Source organism: Ranitomeya imitator, chromosome 6 (assembly GCF_032444005.1).
Source record: "Ranitomeya imitator isolate aRanImi1 chromosome 6, aRanImi1.pri, whole genome shotgun sequence".
Lineage (NCBI taxonomy): Eukaryota > Metazoa > Chordata > Amphibia > Anura > Dendrobatidae > Ranitomeya > Ranitomeya imitator.
In genome coordinates, this window is record NC_091287.1 from 418,268,669 (window position 1) to 418,282,469 (window position 13,801).

A 13,801-nucleotide genomic window follows, 5' to 3' on the forward strand; every position below is an offset into this window, starting at 1 on the left:
ACTTCTGCAGACTCTTCAGAGATGTTGGCTGAGTCCAATCATAAATAGCCTGAACTTTAACAGGGTCCATCTCGATAGTAGAAGGAGAAAAAATGAACCCCAAAAATGAAATCTTCTGAACACCAAAGAGACACTTTGACCCCTTCACAAACAAAGAATTAGCACGCAGGACCTGGAACACCATTCTGACCTGCTTCACATGAGACTCCCAATCATCCGAGAAGACCAAAATATCATCCAAGTATACAATCAGGAATTTATCCAGGTACTCTCGGAAGATGTCATGCATAAAGGACTGAAACACTGATGGAGCATTAGAAAGTCCGAATGGCATAACCAGGTACTCAAAATGGCCTTCGGGCGTATTAAATGCTGTTTTCCATTCATCGCCCCGTTTAATACGCACAAGATTATACGCACCACGAAGATCTATCTTGGTGAACCAACTAGCCCCCTTAATCCGAGCAAACAAATCAGACAGCAGCAGCAAGGGGTACTGAAATTTGACAGTAATTTTATTTAGAAGGCGGTAATCAATACTAGGTCTCAGCGAACCATCCTTCTTGGCCACAAAAAAGAAACCCGCTCCCAATGGCGACGATGACGGGCGAATATGACCCTTCTCCAAAGACTCCTTCACGTAACTCCGCATAGCGGCGTGCTCAGGTACAGATAAATTAAACAGTCGACCTTTAGGAAACTTACTACCAGGAATCAAATCGATAGCACAATCACAATCCCTATGCGGAGGTAGGGCATTGGACTTGGGCTCATCGAATACATCCCGGTAATCAGACAAGAACTCTGGGACCTCAGAAGGGGTGAATGATGAGATAGACAGAAATGGAACATCACCATGTACCCCCTGACAACCCCAGCTGGACACAGACATTGATTTCCAATCTAATACTGGGTTATGGACTTGTAGCCATGGCAACCCCAACACGACCACATCATGCAGATTATGCAACACCAGAAAGCGAATATCCTCCTGGTGCGCAGGAGCCATGCACATGGTCAGCTGGGTCCAATACTGAGGCTTATTCTTGGCCAAAGGCGTAGCATCAATTCCTCTCAATGGAATAGGACACTGCAAGGGCTCCAAGACAAACCCACAGCGCCTAGCAAACTCCAAGTCCATCAAATTCAGGGCAGCGCCTGAATCCACAAATGCCATGACAGAATAGGAAGACAAAGAGCAGATCAAAGTAACGGACAAAAGAAATTTCGACTGTACCGTACCAATGGTGGCAGACCTAGCGAACCGCTTAGTGCGCTTAGGACAATCGGAGATAGCATGAGTGGAATCACCACAGTAGAAACACAGCCCATTCTGACGTCTGTGTTCCTGCCTTTCAGCTCTGGTCAAAGTCCTATCGCACTGCATAGGCTCAGGTTCATGCTCAGATAATACCGCCAATGGTGCACAGATTTACGCTCGCGCAAGTGTCGACCGATCTGAATGGCCAAAGACATAGACTCATTCAGACCAGCAGGCATAGGAAATCTCACCATGATATCCTTAAGGGCTTCAGAGAGACCCTTTCTGAAAATAGCTGCCAGCGCACATTCATTCCATTGAGTGAGCACGGACCACTTTCTAAACTTCTGACAATAATTCTCTATCTTATCCTGACCCTGACACAGAGCCAGCAAATTTTTCTCTGCCTGATCCACTGAATTTGGTTCGTCGTACAGCAATCCGAGCGCCAGAAAAAACGCATCAATATTACATAATGCAGGATCTCCTGGCGCAAGGGAAAATGCCCAGTCTTGAGGGTCGCCACATAATAAAGAAATAATGATCTTAACTTGTTGAACTGGGTCACCAGAGGAGCGGGGTTTCAAAGCCAGAAATAGTTTACAATTATTTTTAAAATTCAAAAACTTAGCTCTATCTCCAGAAAATAACTCAGGAATAGGAATTTTAGGTTCTAACATAGGATTCTGAACCACTAAATCTTGAATATTCTGTACATTTATAGCGAGATTATCCATCAAAGAAAACAGACCTTGAATGTCCATGTCCACACCTGTGTTCTGAACCACCCTGATGTAAAGGGGAAAAGAAAGACAGAACACAGTGCAAAGAAAAAAAAATGGTCTCAGAACTTCTCTTTTCCCTCTATTGAGAAGCATTAGTACTTTGGGCCTCCAGTACTGTTATGAACAGGTAATTCAGAACCACAATGGACATTGATGTTCAGAGCACACAAAGTGACCTGACAAATACCAAAAACAAAGGACGAGCTCTGAGACGTGGGAACTCTGCTGACCGCAATCCCTAATCCTAACACACCACACTAGAGGTAGCCGTGGATTGCGCCTAACGCTCCCTATGCAACTCGGCACAGCCTGAGAAACTAACTAGCCCTGAAGATAGAAAAATAAGCCTACCTTGCCTCAGAGAAATTCCCCAAAGGAAAAGGCAGCCCCCCACATATAATGACTGTGAGTAAGATGAAAATACAAACACAGAGATGAAATAGATTTAGCAAAGTGAGGCCCGACTTACTGAATAGACCGAGGATAGGAAAGATAGCTTTGCGGTCAACACAAAAACCTACAAACAACCACGCATAGGGGCAAAAAGACCCTCCGCACCGACTAACGGTACGGAGGTGCTCCCTCTGCATCTCAGAGCTTCCAGCAAGCAAGAAAAACCAAAATAGCAAGCTGGACAGAAAAAATAGCAAACAAAAATAACACAAGCAAAACTTAGCTTATGCAGGATAGACAGGCCACAGGAACGATCCAGGAGGAAGCAAGACCAATACTAGAACATTGACTGGAGGCCAGGATCAAAGCACCAGGTGGAGTTAAATAGAGCAGCACCTAACGACTTAACCTCATCACCTGAGGAAGGAAACTCAGAAGCCGCAGTACCACTCTCATCCACAGGAGGGAGCTTGGCCACAGAATTCACAACAGCTGACGTTTCCCCGACCGCTGAGGACCCTTGGAGGCAAGGTGTCCTGACTGCTGGCAAACATGACGGACCTTATGTGCACGGGCAGACTGAGACTTGGATCCCGCTCGTGTCACCTCTAAGGCCTCATGTGACTCGGATGCCTGGACTGGAGATTCCAAAGGTTTGGCGAAGGTGGGAGCCAGCCGAAACCTTTGCCTACACTGGGCTCGCTCCAACCTCCGCTCGTTAAAACGGAGGTCAATACGAGTAGAGAAAGTTATTAACTCCTCCAGTGTGGCAGGAATCTCCCTAGTGGCCAGAGCATCCTTAATGTAGTCAGCCAGGCCCCTCCAAAATATGGGGATAAGGGCTTTATCCGACCACTCCAGCTCGGAAGCTAAAGTACGGAAGCGGACGGAAAAATGGCTGACCAAGGACTCACCCTGAGTTAATGCCAGTAGTTGGAGCGCTGTGTCATGGGTGACTTGAGGTCCTAAAAAGACCTTTTTCAGAGTGCTCAGGAACAACGGAGCACTCTGCACCACATGATCACCACACTCCCACAGCGGCGTAGCCCACTCCAGCACCCTGTCCGACAAAAGAGACACAATAAATCCCACCTTAGCCCGCTCTGTAGGAAAACGTGCAGCCAGGAGCTCGAGGTGAATAGAGCACTGACTCACGAATCCCCTACAAGTTTTGCTGTTTCCAGAAAATTTTTCTGGCAGCGGGAGGCGAGATAACGTCGGAACAGGGGTGGCAATGGACAAGGTTGCTGCAGCCACGCTAGCAGCCTTTACAGCAACTGCGGTAACATCCACAGCTGAGGTTGAGCTCTCGAGAGCCGCCAACCTACCCTCCAGCTGCTGGATATACCGCAAAGATTGCTGAATGTCCGCCATTTACTAGCCAGACCCTGGCGCTAGTATTCTGTTAGGGCTAGCGGAACGCACCGAGTAAATAGATATGTTTATTGATATTGGTGCGTTCGCAGCCCGGGGTCCACCGTGCAGGAGTACCTGCTGCTAGCAAACGGCGGAGCTATATGGCGGTATAGACTAACTCAGTTAATTCACTGAGTAGCCGTGAAAGGAAAGCACTGTGCCCTGTTAGACTCCACAGAGGCACAGGCTAACTGCCCAAACAGAGAGCAGTCAATGGTCACACAAACACACAAAACTCCTCGCCGGAGGAGCCAGCATTCTAGGGGCTTATTTCAGCCGGGTCCCCGAATACACTCAGACTCAATCTCCTCGCCGGAGGAGCCAGCATTCTAGGGGCTTATTTCAGCCGGGTCCCTGAACACACATACATGTGACCACACTGGCGCAAAGCACATAACATAAGACAATACTAGCGCATGGCCGTGCGGTCATGCGCAGTTTACATAGTTGCAGCACAGGAAGCTGCTACTGAAGTTTTTGCCCTTTCAGGACCTTCCAGAAGGACCAATGGAAAGTGCTGCAGTACCTGAGCAGGTTTTGCCCTTTCAGGACCTTCCAGAAGGACCAGTGGAATGTACTGCAGCACCTGAGCATGTGACCAAACATGTGGCCCTCGACCTCCAATAGGAGGCCCTGCCCTGGGCATGCTCAGTGTGAGTAAACAAGGACTTAGTCCCAGAGAGGCTCGCTCGCCGCAGATTAGTGCAGGGTACCATAGGATAGCCAGAAAAGGCAGTAGTGACCCTATGCACTGAATCAGCCCCAGCGAGACGCTGGGAGCGACGTCTCCGCTGAGCAGAGCCCACTGCGGCCGATACCGAATGGGAGACCGCAGCAGACACGGATCGAGATTCCCCCTGTGCAGCAGAGGAAACTCGACTCCTAACATCATGTGCATGTGACTTCAGGGATCTCATTTTAATTTTCCTGTATTGTAAAACCTTGCATATTTTGGGTGTGCACAGAGCCTTACAGGTAATTGTGGAGAATCACAGACTGAATAACATATTATTGGGCGGCAGAGATTTTAGTTAATGGGGGCACAGTGCTGCTTATCTCTTTATATTTTTAATGGTGCGTGGCTAATAGTATATTAATGTTGGGGTACATATCTGTATTCATGTGGGAGACACATGTATGTATACAATGTATGTGACTGTTATTTTCAGGACTGCAAAGATCATCGTGACAAGACAAGTCGTGGCTGGGAGATGTCTACATGAAGGTCTGACAAGGTGGAGAACAATCAGGAGAAAGTGTCTCTAATCAGACGAGACGTCAGCGGTAAGTGTCTGGATGTAGATATTATTCTGTATCTACATTGTGTGACGTGGAGTGATAATGTCATCTGTAAAATCCCTTATTCTACATTCTCACATTGGTGTGAAATATCTGTGTGCTTCCAGGTTTTTTTATCGGATGGCACACGGGCTTGTAGAGTTTTATGGGTTTAGTCACACATACATGAAAATCACGGATCTGAGAATGAGATCCATGAGGGTCAGAAAATGTCCTCTTCTGATCCGATTTTGAGGATCAGAATAGGACATGCTCAATGCGTCTGTAAAAGTAGGCAGCACACCAACACTACACACAGATACAGGGATGTAATCTTATTATGTATAGCACAGTCCCTTAGTATATAATGTACTCTCTTATTATGTATAACACAGTCCCTTAGCATATAGTGTACTCACACAGTCCCTTAGTATACAGTGAACTCACTTATTATGTATAACACTGCCCTTAGTTACATAGTTTCCTTTTTTTAAATAGGTATCACACTGTCCCTTATTGTGTACCATCCTCTCTAGATATATATGGTGCCGTCCCTTATTATATAGCTTCCTCTGCTGTTATGTACAGTGCTGTCTCTTAGGCTACGTTCACATTAGCGTCATGCGACGCAGCGTCGCCGACGCACGACAACGCATGCGTCATGCGCCCCTATCTTTATCATTGGGGACGCATGCGTTGCGTTGTCGTGCGTTTTCGGTAAAACGCACAACGCATGCGTCGTTTCACCGCACATGGGTGGCGTCGGAGACGCTACCATGTTGCATTTTTGTAGCGTCCAAAAAACGCGCGCGTCGCACTTGTGTCGCACTTGCGTCGTCAATGCGTTACAATTTCCCATTGAAACCTATTGACAACGCACTTGCGTCGCGGGTGTGCGTCGTGCGTGCGTTGTGCGACGCATGCGTCGTTAGATAAAATGAAACAAAAAAGTGTCTAGACAGTGTCTAGACAGTGCAAACAGTGAGAAAAACATCCCCCATATATAAAGAAAATGTTGGATTGTTTGTCACTTCTGCTGCAGCATCTTGAGGCAAGACACCAGAGGCACATCTCCAGAACATCTAGAGGCATCACACCAGAACCCCAGACGACTTCTACTATTCATCCGCTGTCCAGAGATGTAAGTATAGAATGATTCTCTGCATTTTCTACATGTTTTTTTAAATTATTTTTGCAAGTTGTGTATTATATTCTGCACTGTGGTTAAAGATATTGTGGTATTTTTAGTCTGGTTGTGATGTATGGCGTGGTATAGGATGGCGTTTCATTGTCTGCGGCCTTGATTATTGTTCTTTCCAGGATAGATTTTTCGTTTCCATTTTTTGGTTTGGTGGTGTTTTTTGTATTCAGTTGTGATGTTTTCTTGCGTTATATGATGGCGTTTAATAGTCTCCGGCCCTGTCGGTTTTATTGTTAAGTATGGTAGTATAGAATGATTCTGCGCCCTTTTATTACATTTATTAATTTTTTATTGCAAGTTGTGTATTATGTTCAGCACTGTGGTTGTGTAAAGACATCGTTGTATGTTTATGGTTGTGATGTATGGCGTTGTATGGCCCTTTTATTGTCTCCGTCCCTGTCGGTTTTATTGTAAAGTATGGTGTGTTACTAATTTTTCTGCCCTTACTTTTTGGGGGTTGTTAATTTTTTACTTTCAAAAAACTATTGTGTTTTTTGTGTTGCTCCGTGCATACTGTACTTTTAAAAAAATAAAAATAAAAATTTTGGGATTACTACATAGGGTCTGTCTGTTGTAGATTAGTTTTCTTATCTTTAGGCTTTTGTACTCTGCCATTGGGTTGTCTCTGCCATTGTTTCTTTAATTTAATCAATGTGGCCGTGTTGTTTGCTCAGCGTTAGTTCAGTTGGAGTGCAATGTTCTTTGTGGTTTAAATGACTTTTTTTTTTTTTTATATATTGCTGGATTGTGCATAGGAGCATAGGATCAATGTTATTTTGTTCTTTTTTCAGAATTGCATTTGTCATGGCCAGCGGCAGCGATTCCAGCCACACCCCACCGCTGAGGAGTCCGGTGAGTACATGATCTACTATTGCTTACTATATTCGCTGTCATTTGTAGATGTCACTCAACTTTTTGGTAAACTATTTTGCAGGCTTCTTCAAGTGAGGAGGAGAACCAGGAGGAAGAGAGGGAGCAGCAGCAGGGACCACGGGGCCAAGCTGTGGCTGCAGGACGGAGAGTAAGTATTTATTTCAAACCTATTCATTTTTTTTGTTTAATTTTTTCGTTTTTGCGGTTATGGGGGGTGGTGGGAGGTTGTGGTGTTGTGTGTAGTAGGTGGCGGTGGAGGAGGTAGGGACAATTTTTTTTTATCTTTCAAACATTAATATTTTCCATTTTTTCTAGGTTTCACAACGGGCCCTGGATGAACTACTCAATATTGACATGATGGTGGCATCCATTGAAGCACGGGGCCCGTTGTGGGACAGCCGTGACCCCCGGCACGCGGACCAGGGCATATTGCGGGGTCTGTGGAAAGAGGTGGCACAATCGCTGTGGGATGGCTTCGACAGCGCTTCCCCCAAGGCGAAAGCTAGTTTCCGTAAGTATTTCCAAAATGCTGCTGTGACCCATCATGCCAGGATTACACAACCGTCTGTGATGTCTTCCATTGGGATTGCACACGGTTGCGTAATCGTTTTCAATATATTATCTAAAACCTTTTTTATTTTTTCAATTTATACACAGTTAAACAATTGAAGACCAGATGGCGCTCCATGAAGGACCGCTTCAGGAGGGGCCTGAAAAAGGAGGGACAGACTCGTAGTGGTGCTGCCGCTTCAAGGACCTCGGTGTACAAGGATAACCGTATACTGCAGTTCTTGCGACCGGTCCTTGAAAGCAGAGAGTAAGTATAGTACCTATGCACACACCTAGTTTTTACAACATGCATATTCACATACTACATTCCAGCCACGTAGCTTATTGCCCAGCCATTTATTTTGGCAAGTACAAAGTATAGAAATTAAGAAAAAAAGGCAAGTTCACCGAGGTGTGAAAAGTAAAAAATACATAGTTTTATCCTCTTCAATCATAAGCAGAGGATGAAACATCAGCACAATACAATAGACACTATCTACGCGTTTCAGGTGACAGGGAACATCAGACCTGAAACGCGTAGATAGTGTTTTTATTGTATTGTGCAGATGTTTCATCCTCTGCTTCTGATTGAAGTGAATAAAGTATTTTGTTTTTACTTTTCACGCCTCGTTGACCTAGAATTTTTTATTCATTTCTGGTCTTCTCACACTTGACACAGCGGCTCCGTGCTCCGAGCCTTCTGGGATTACTACAATGTTGAGCTTGACTTACTAGCAATTTCACTGAAATCTGAAGTATACAGAACACAGAAAAATAGTAGATTGGCCATGCCTAGCCAATATTTAATAGTGTAGTAGTATAGTGGCTATCCCGGTGTATCCCCGATTTTTTATACCCAAAAAAGTAGATACGGCATACATTCCACTGCAAAGCAGGTTATGTTCCCATGATTGCTCAGCTCGCAGGACCTGTGATGACGTCTCGGTCACATGACCGTGACGTCATGGCAGTTCCAACGTAAGCATAATTGTCTGGCGTTGCAAACCACAACCATGGGTGACTATTGTGAATTAAATAAATACCTTTCTTTTTTTTAATATTGATGGTGCATATGCAGTGTCAATATTAAAAATAGGTTAATATTAATGGCGGCAATTGATACCTGGCGGTAAAGTTAATTAATGACGCATGTGAAATGTGATATTTAGTATACTAATGGTTTCCTTATGTTTTCACAGAACACACATCAGCACCCGCGAGGCTGTCCGACCCTCTGGAGCGGTCCTTTGTGAAGCGCCATCTGAACAGTCGCAGCCATCCCACAGCGAGAGCAGGTCTGCACCACCACAATCTGGCGAACCGGCAGCCGGTCCATCAGATGTTCCCCTGGCCGAGGCCTCTGTCGCTCCTTCCTTTGGGTCTTCCCGACAGCGTCAGCGGGCCTCGGACAGGGCGCCCATGGCCGAATTTTTACATCTGAGCACCGTATTTCAGAATGGTTTCAAGGCGCTGTGCGATAAAATGTGCAATATCGAACGGCGCCTTGAAAACATCAAAACAGATCTCTCGAGGCCGGCCAAACATTTTTTTTAATGCCATTCACAACGGCATGGTTGAACATCTTACGCCGGAACTCCAGATTTCGGTCATGCAGGGCTGCAACAATGTATATGTCAGTGCTCTGCAGCAGGCTCGGGTCATGCAGTCAGCGACAAATATGCCCGCAGTACCATCGCTGGCTGCCATGACTCCGACTCCTGCTGCAGAGCACCACCACAGAGCTCCGCGTGCCGAGGGCCACCGCCACCACCACCGCCACCACAGAACAGAGCCCCAAAGTTCAGAGCCTGACAGGCCTTCAAGGGGACACAGACGGGAAGCCGACCCACATCCAGAGGGAGAGAGGAGGAAAAAGAAGAAGAAGACGACGACAAGTACTACGACCTTGGCTATGGCTGCTCCCAAAAGTACCACCAGAAAACACCCCGGGTCGACCCGGAGCACACCAAGTACCCAGGCTGGGTCTACACGGAGTACACCCAGTACCCAGCCTGGGTCTACAAGGAGTACACCATCACAGCCTGGGTCTACCCGGAGCCGGAGTAGCCAGCCAAGGACACTGGTCGTCCCTCCTCCTCCCTCACCTCCTGCTTTGCTAGTCTCACCACCATCCACTGCCTGGGTTGATGTCGGCATCCCGTCTAGTGTCATAGAGTATGCTGCTTCCTCCTCCTCGTCCTCCTCCTCGGTCTCCTCAACACCCCCAAAAAGTGTGGGATATCAATCCCCTTTAATTGCGGATGTTGGTACCCCCTAATAACATTTCCCAAATTTCTTTTTTTGTACCCTAAATAAATGTTATTTTTTTTTTTAAAAATTAGTTTTTATTGTCTCAAATAAAGTTTGCACCAAATCACACCTTGCGCCGTATACACAATTATTGTCTTTGTAACACCTGATGTGCAATGTCTGACAATATTTATCAATTTGTTTTTTTCATTGTTTTATATGGCTGTCACTCAGTGTACTATCAGATGTTACAAACACAAACAGCATTGCTCAATATGTCAAGTTTACAATGTACCAGCACACAACAATTTCAGTATAGATAAAGTTGGTTTTTGTGTGTAACCAACGTTATCTTTTCTGAAATCGTAAAACGATTGAGCCCCTGCTGTGAGTTTTTTGGTGTCAGCGAATGATTTGGAATTTTTTTTGGGTAACTGATCAGACGCTGTCATTGTTGGATCGGCGAGTTTAGACCGATCCAGCGATGTCTTTGTTTTAAACAAGGGAATATTGGGTTACTAGCGCAGTGAACACTCAAATAAAAAGTGAACAATACCCCACAAATATAAAAAGGTGTCTACCACGTCCCTCGCCGTCATCTTTCCGCACTGACACTGTGATTCCCGCCCGTAAAGCTGAGCACACCGTTGACTTAATAAACGCTGTGCTGTGCTTTAGGGCTGGCACAGTACAGGAAGTTGACGGCGATGGACGTTTCACACACCGGAGTGTAAGGGTTTTTTGTATTTTTTAAAATTACATTTACAATGGTAAACATCGTGAGTGTGGCAAAGCGCTTCATAACATTACCCAGATTACACGGGACTTGCTCTTTTTTGGTCGCTGGAGAGCTGTCTGTGTGACAGCTCTCCAGCAACCACGCTACAACTAAACAACGATCTCGGTCCAGTCGTATCACTGGTCGGTATTGTTGGATAATAGTTTTATTAATGTACCTTAAGATTATTGGTCAGGTGAGGTGGAAGCAATGTTCACAGTGTCGCCACTATTTGACTCTGGACGAATTCTAGCATCCTGAGTACAATAGTGTTAACTAGAGTTTTGCAAACATGATCGTCTCCCTCCTTGGCAAGCCTGGTTCCATATGCAAATAGTCTGCAGGATTAAAAATGGTTGACAAGGTGGGAGCCGATTATGTTAGACGTCAAAACTATGGAACAAACAAATTTTGTGTGACACACATTACTTTCAATAAAATTGGATTTTACAATTCTATTACTATGGAAAAACATATGGGAGATTTGTTTGGTGAAAACGGAAAGGCACAAGAACTTTATTTCAAAACACAACGCATTATACAATCAGGGGACATTTTAACAATAACCTTACATAGTATGGTTAAATGACATGGACTCCACAGTGTTTACATGACATCATAATAACACGAAGAATTAAACCATTTGATCTTGCCATGAAACACGGCCAACATCAGAAACAAAGTATGCAGCAAATTGGTCCCTCATATGAGCAATCTCCACAGTTGTCCGCAGAGGATGAGCTTGATAATCAGGCAATGGATTTGGTATGGGTTCATCGAGTTCCACGTTGACTCTCTCTTTATCAATAATAAAATTGTGGAGAACCACACACGCCTTCACCACCTCATCCACTGTCTCAATTTTCAAATTTATGGCGGATCCTAAGATCCGCCATTTGGAGACCAGGATGCCAAAGGCGCACTCCACAGTTCTTCTGGCCCTGGACAGTCTATAATTAAATATAGTTTTGGTGCGGTCCAACCCACGACTTGAGTACGGTTTAAGTAGGTTGCCACTCATTTGAAAAGCCTCATCACCAACAACAACAAATGGCAGGGCCGGGCCGTCGGTGTTGGGAAGAGGTCGTGGATGGGGGAAATTAAAATTGTTATTGTACAATCTTCGGCCCATATCAGACTCCTTAAATGTCCGTGAATCATTTGCACGACCAAACGCTCCAATGTCCACAGCGAGAAACCTGCAGTCCGCACCTGCAATTGCCATCAGCACGGTGGAAAAGTATTTTTTATAATTAAAAAAAAGAGATCCACTTCTTGAAGGCTTGGTAATCCTAATGTGCTTCCCATCCACGGCTCCAATACAGTTAGGGAAAGAACACACTTGTTCAAATTTTTGGGCGTTGGCAAGCCATATTTCTCTTGTAGGGATGGGTAAAAATTCCTCCCGGAGGTTGTCCCACAATGCGCGGCATGTGTCGGCAATAATACCCGACAGTGTTGAGACTCCAATCCGAAACTGGAAATGCAGTGATCTCAATGTCTCTCCGGTAGCCAGGAAACTGACAAGAAGAAAAATAAATAAATATAATTAATAAAATTGTTATGAAATAATTTTTCATTTTTAATAACAATCCCCCCACCCCACAAAACAAAAACACGTTACTTTAAAAAATGGCAAGAACATATAAATCCTTCACATTCCATTACGTACCGTAGAGTCACCAGCAGACGTTCCTCAGGGGAAATCGATTTACGGAGCTGCGTGTCCTGCCTGGAAATGGTTCCTTCCACCAGACGCAGCAGATATCGGAAGCTGTCTTTTGACATCCTGGTGTATTCAAAGTATTTGTCCTGGTTCTCATTTAATTCGCCAAACAGACAATGGTAGGCTCCACGACTCTCTCGGACTTCCACTATAGGGTGTAGCCAAAAACGCCGACGACTCCTTCTCCGTAGTTTGTCTCTTTTCCTCTGTTCATGACAGGCAATAGCATAAGCAATAGCAAGGGCTAATTCCAGCTGAAAATTTAGGTAGATACTCTCCATGGGACGATCCATCTTGATGCTCTATGGTTGGAAATAATCTATGCCGGGGTATATATACCACTATTACATTAATACCCACCCCCATCTACCCATTGGTGGCATTATCGATTGTCTAGACACTAGACCCACCCTCTTCTATTCATTGATGGTGTTATCTAGTGTCTAGACACTAAATTGTGTGTAAAGATCTAATCAGTGTTTGACAACGCATGCGTCGTAAAACGCTGCGTTTTTTGTAAAAACGCAACAAAAACGCACCAAAAACGCTGCGTTTTACGACGCATCCGTCCGACGCTTGCGTCAAAAAAGGTGCGTTTTTGCGTGCGTTTCCGATGCGTCGTGCGTTGCGTCGGCGACGCTGCGTCGCATGACGCTAATGTGAACGTAGCCTTACAATAGTGTATTCTTGTTATTTTTGTTATTCACAGCGCCCTCTCTTATTGCATAGTCCCTTCTCTTGTTAGATATAAAATGACTGCTGATGGAGCAGTCGGTGACGAGACAACCAGTCCATCTGCTCCTCCATTAGAAAAGAAGCTCTCCCATGCTCCATCAGCTGTCATTGCATTATACATCTAACAAGACAGGACGGTATGTAATAAAGACAGGGTTCTATATAATCCGATATGTAAGGGACGCTGCTGTATATAAGAGGGGGCACTGTGTAATTAGGAATGGCAATATACCTAATAAAGCATCAACTAATTTGAATAAAACGGAAGATTTTATAATGAAAGTTATATTATTAACTTTACATTCATGTTATGGGTTAAAAAAATTCTATGAAACTCGGCCTTGTCAAAATTTTGGAAATTGATTTTGTGCCAAATCATATATTAATTAAAATCTTACTTTTCAAGGAGGGTGTACTCATTTATGCTGAGAGCTGCAGCTGTTAGTTTTAATACAGATTGGAAAATAAGAACAGTAATTTTGAAAAGTATTTAGTAGTACAATGATTGGTGCTCTTTTTAGATATCCCAAAATACAATAATATTTACAGCATCTTC

The 13,801-nt window shown here is 44.7% G+C and overlaps 2 protein-coding genes across 5 annotated transcripts in view; both read right to left on the reverse strand.

Annotated features, from left to right (window-relative positions):
• The window catches only part of LOC138642798 (ethanolaminephosphotransferase 1-like), a 127,304-nt gene that overhangs the window by 10,065 nt on the left and 103,438 nt on the right, over positions 1–13,801 (reverse strand). The gene's annotated exons all lie outside the window — the stretch shown is intronic.
• LOC138642796 (uncharacterized) lies at positions 11,268–13,229 on the reverse strand. The gene is made up of 2 exons (XM_069731294.1): positions 12,457–13,229; positions 11,268–12,304 (listed from the first exon to the last, which is right to left on the reverse strand). The coding sequence occupies exons 1-2, from the start codon at positions 12,801–12,803 to the stop codon at positions 11,419–11,421; spliced, it is 1,233 nt and encodes a 410-aa protein (XP_069587395.1). The 5' UTR covers positions 12,804–13,229; the 3' UTR covers positions 11,268–11,418.

Bases quoted from the DNA above. Each gene is read 5' to 3' on its own strand.
- LOC138642796 (XM_069731294.1), bottom strand. From the start codon at position 12,803: ATGGATCGTCCCATGGAGAGTATCTACCTAAATTTTCAGCTGGAATTA. The intron at 12,305-12,456 runs GTACGTAATGGA...TCTTCTTGTCAG, and splicing joins CGTCTGCTGGTGACTCTACG to TTTCCTGGCTACCGGAGAGA.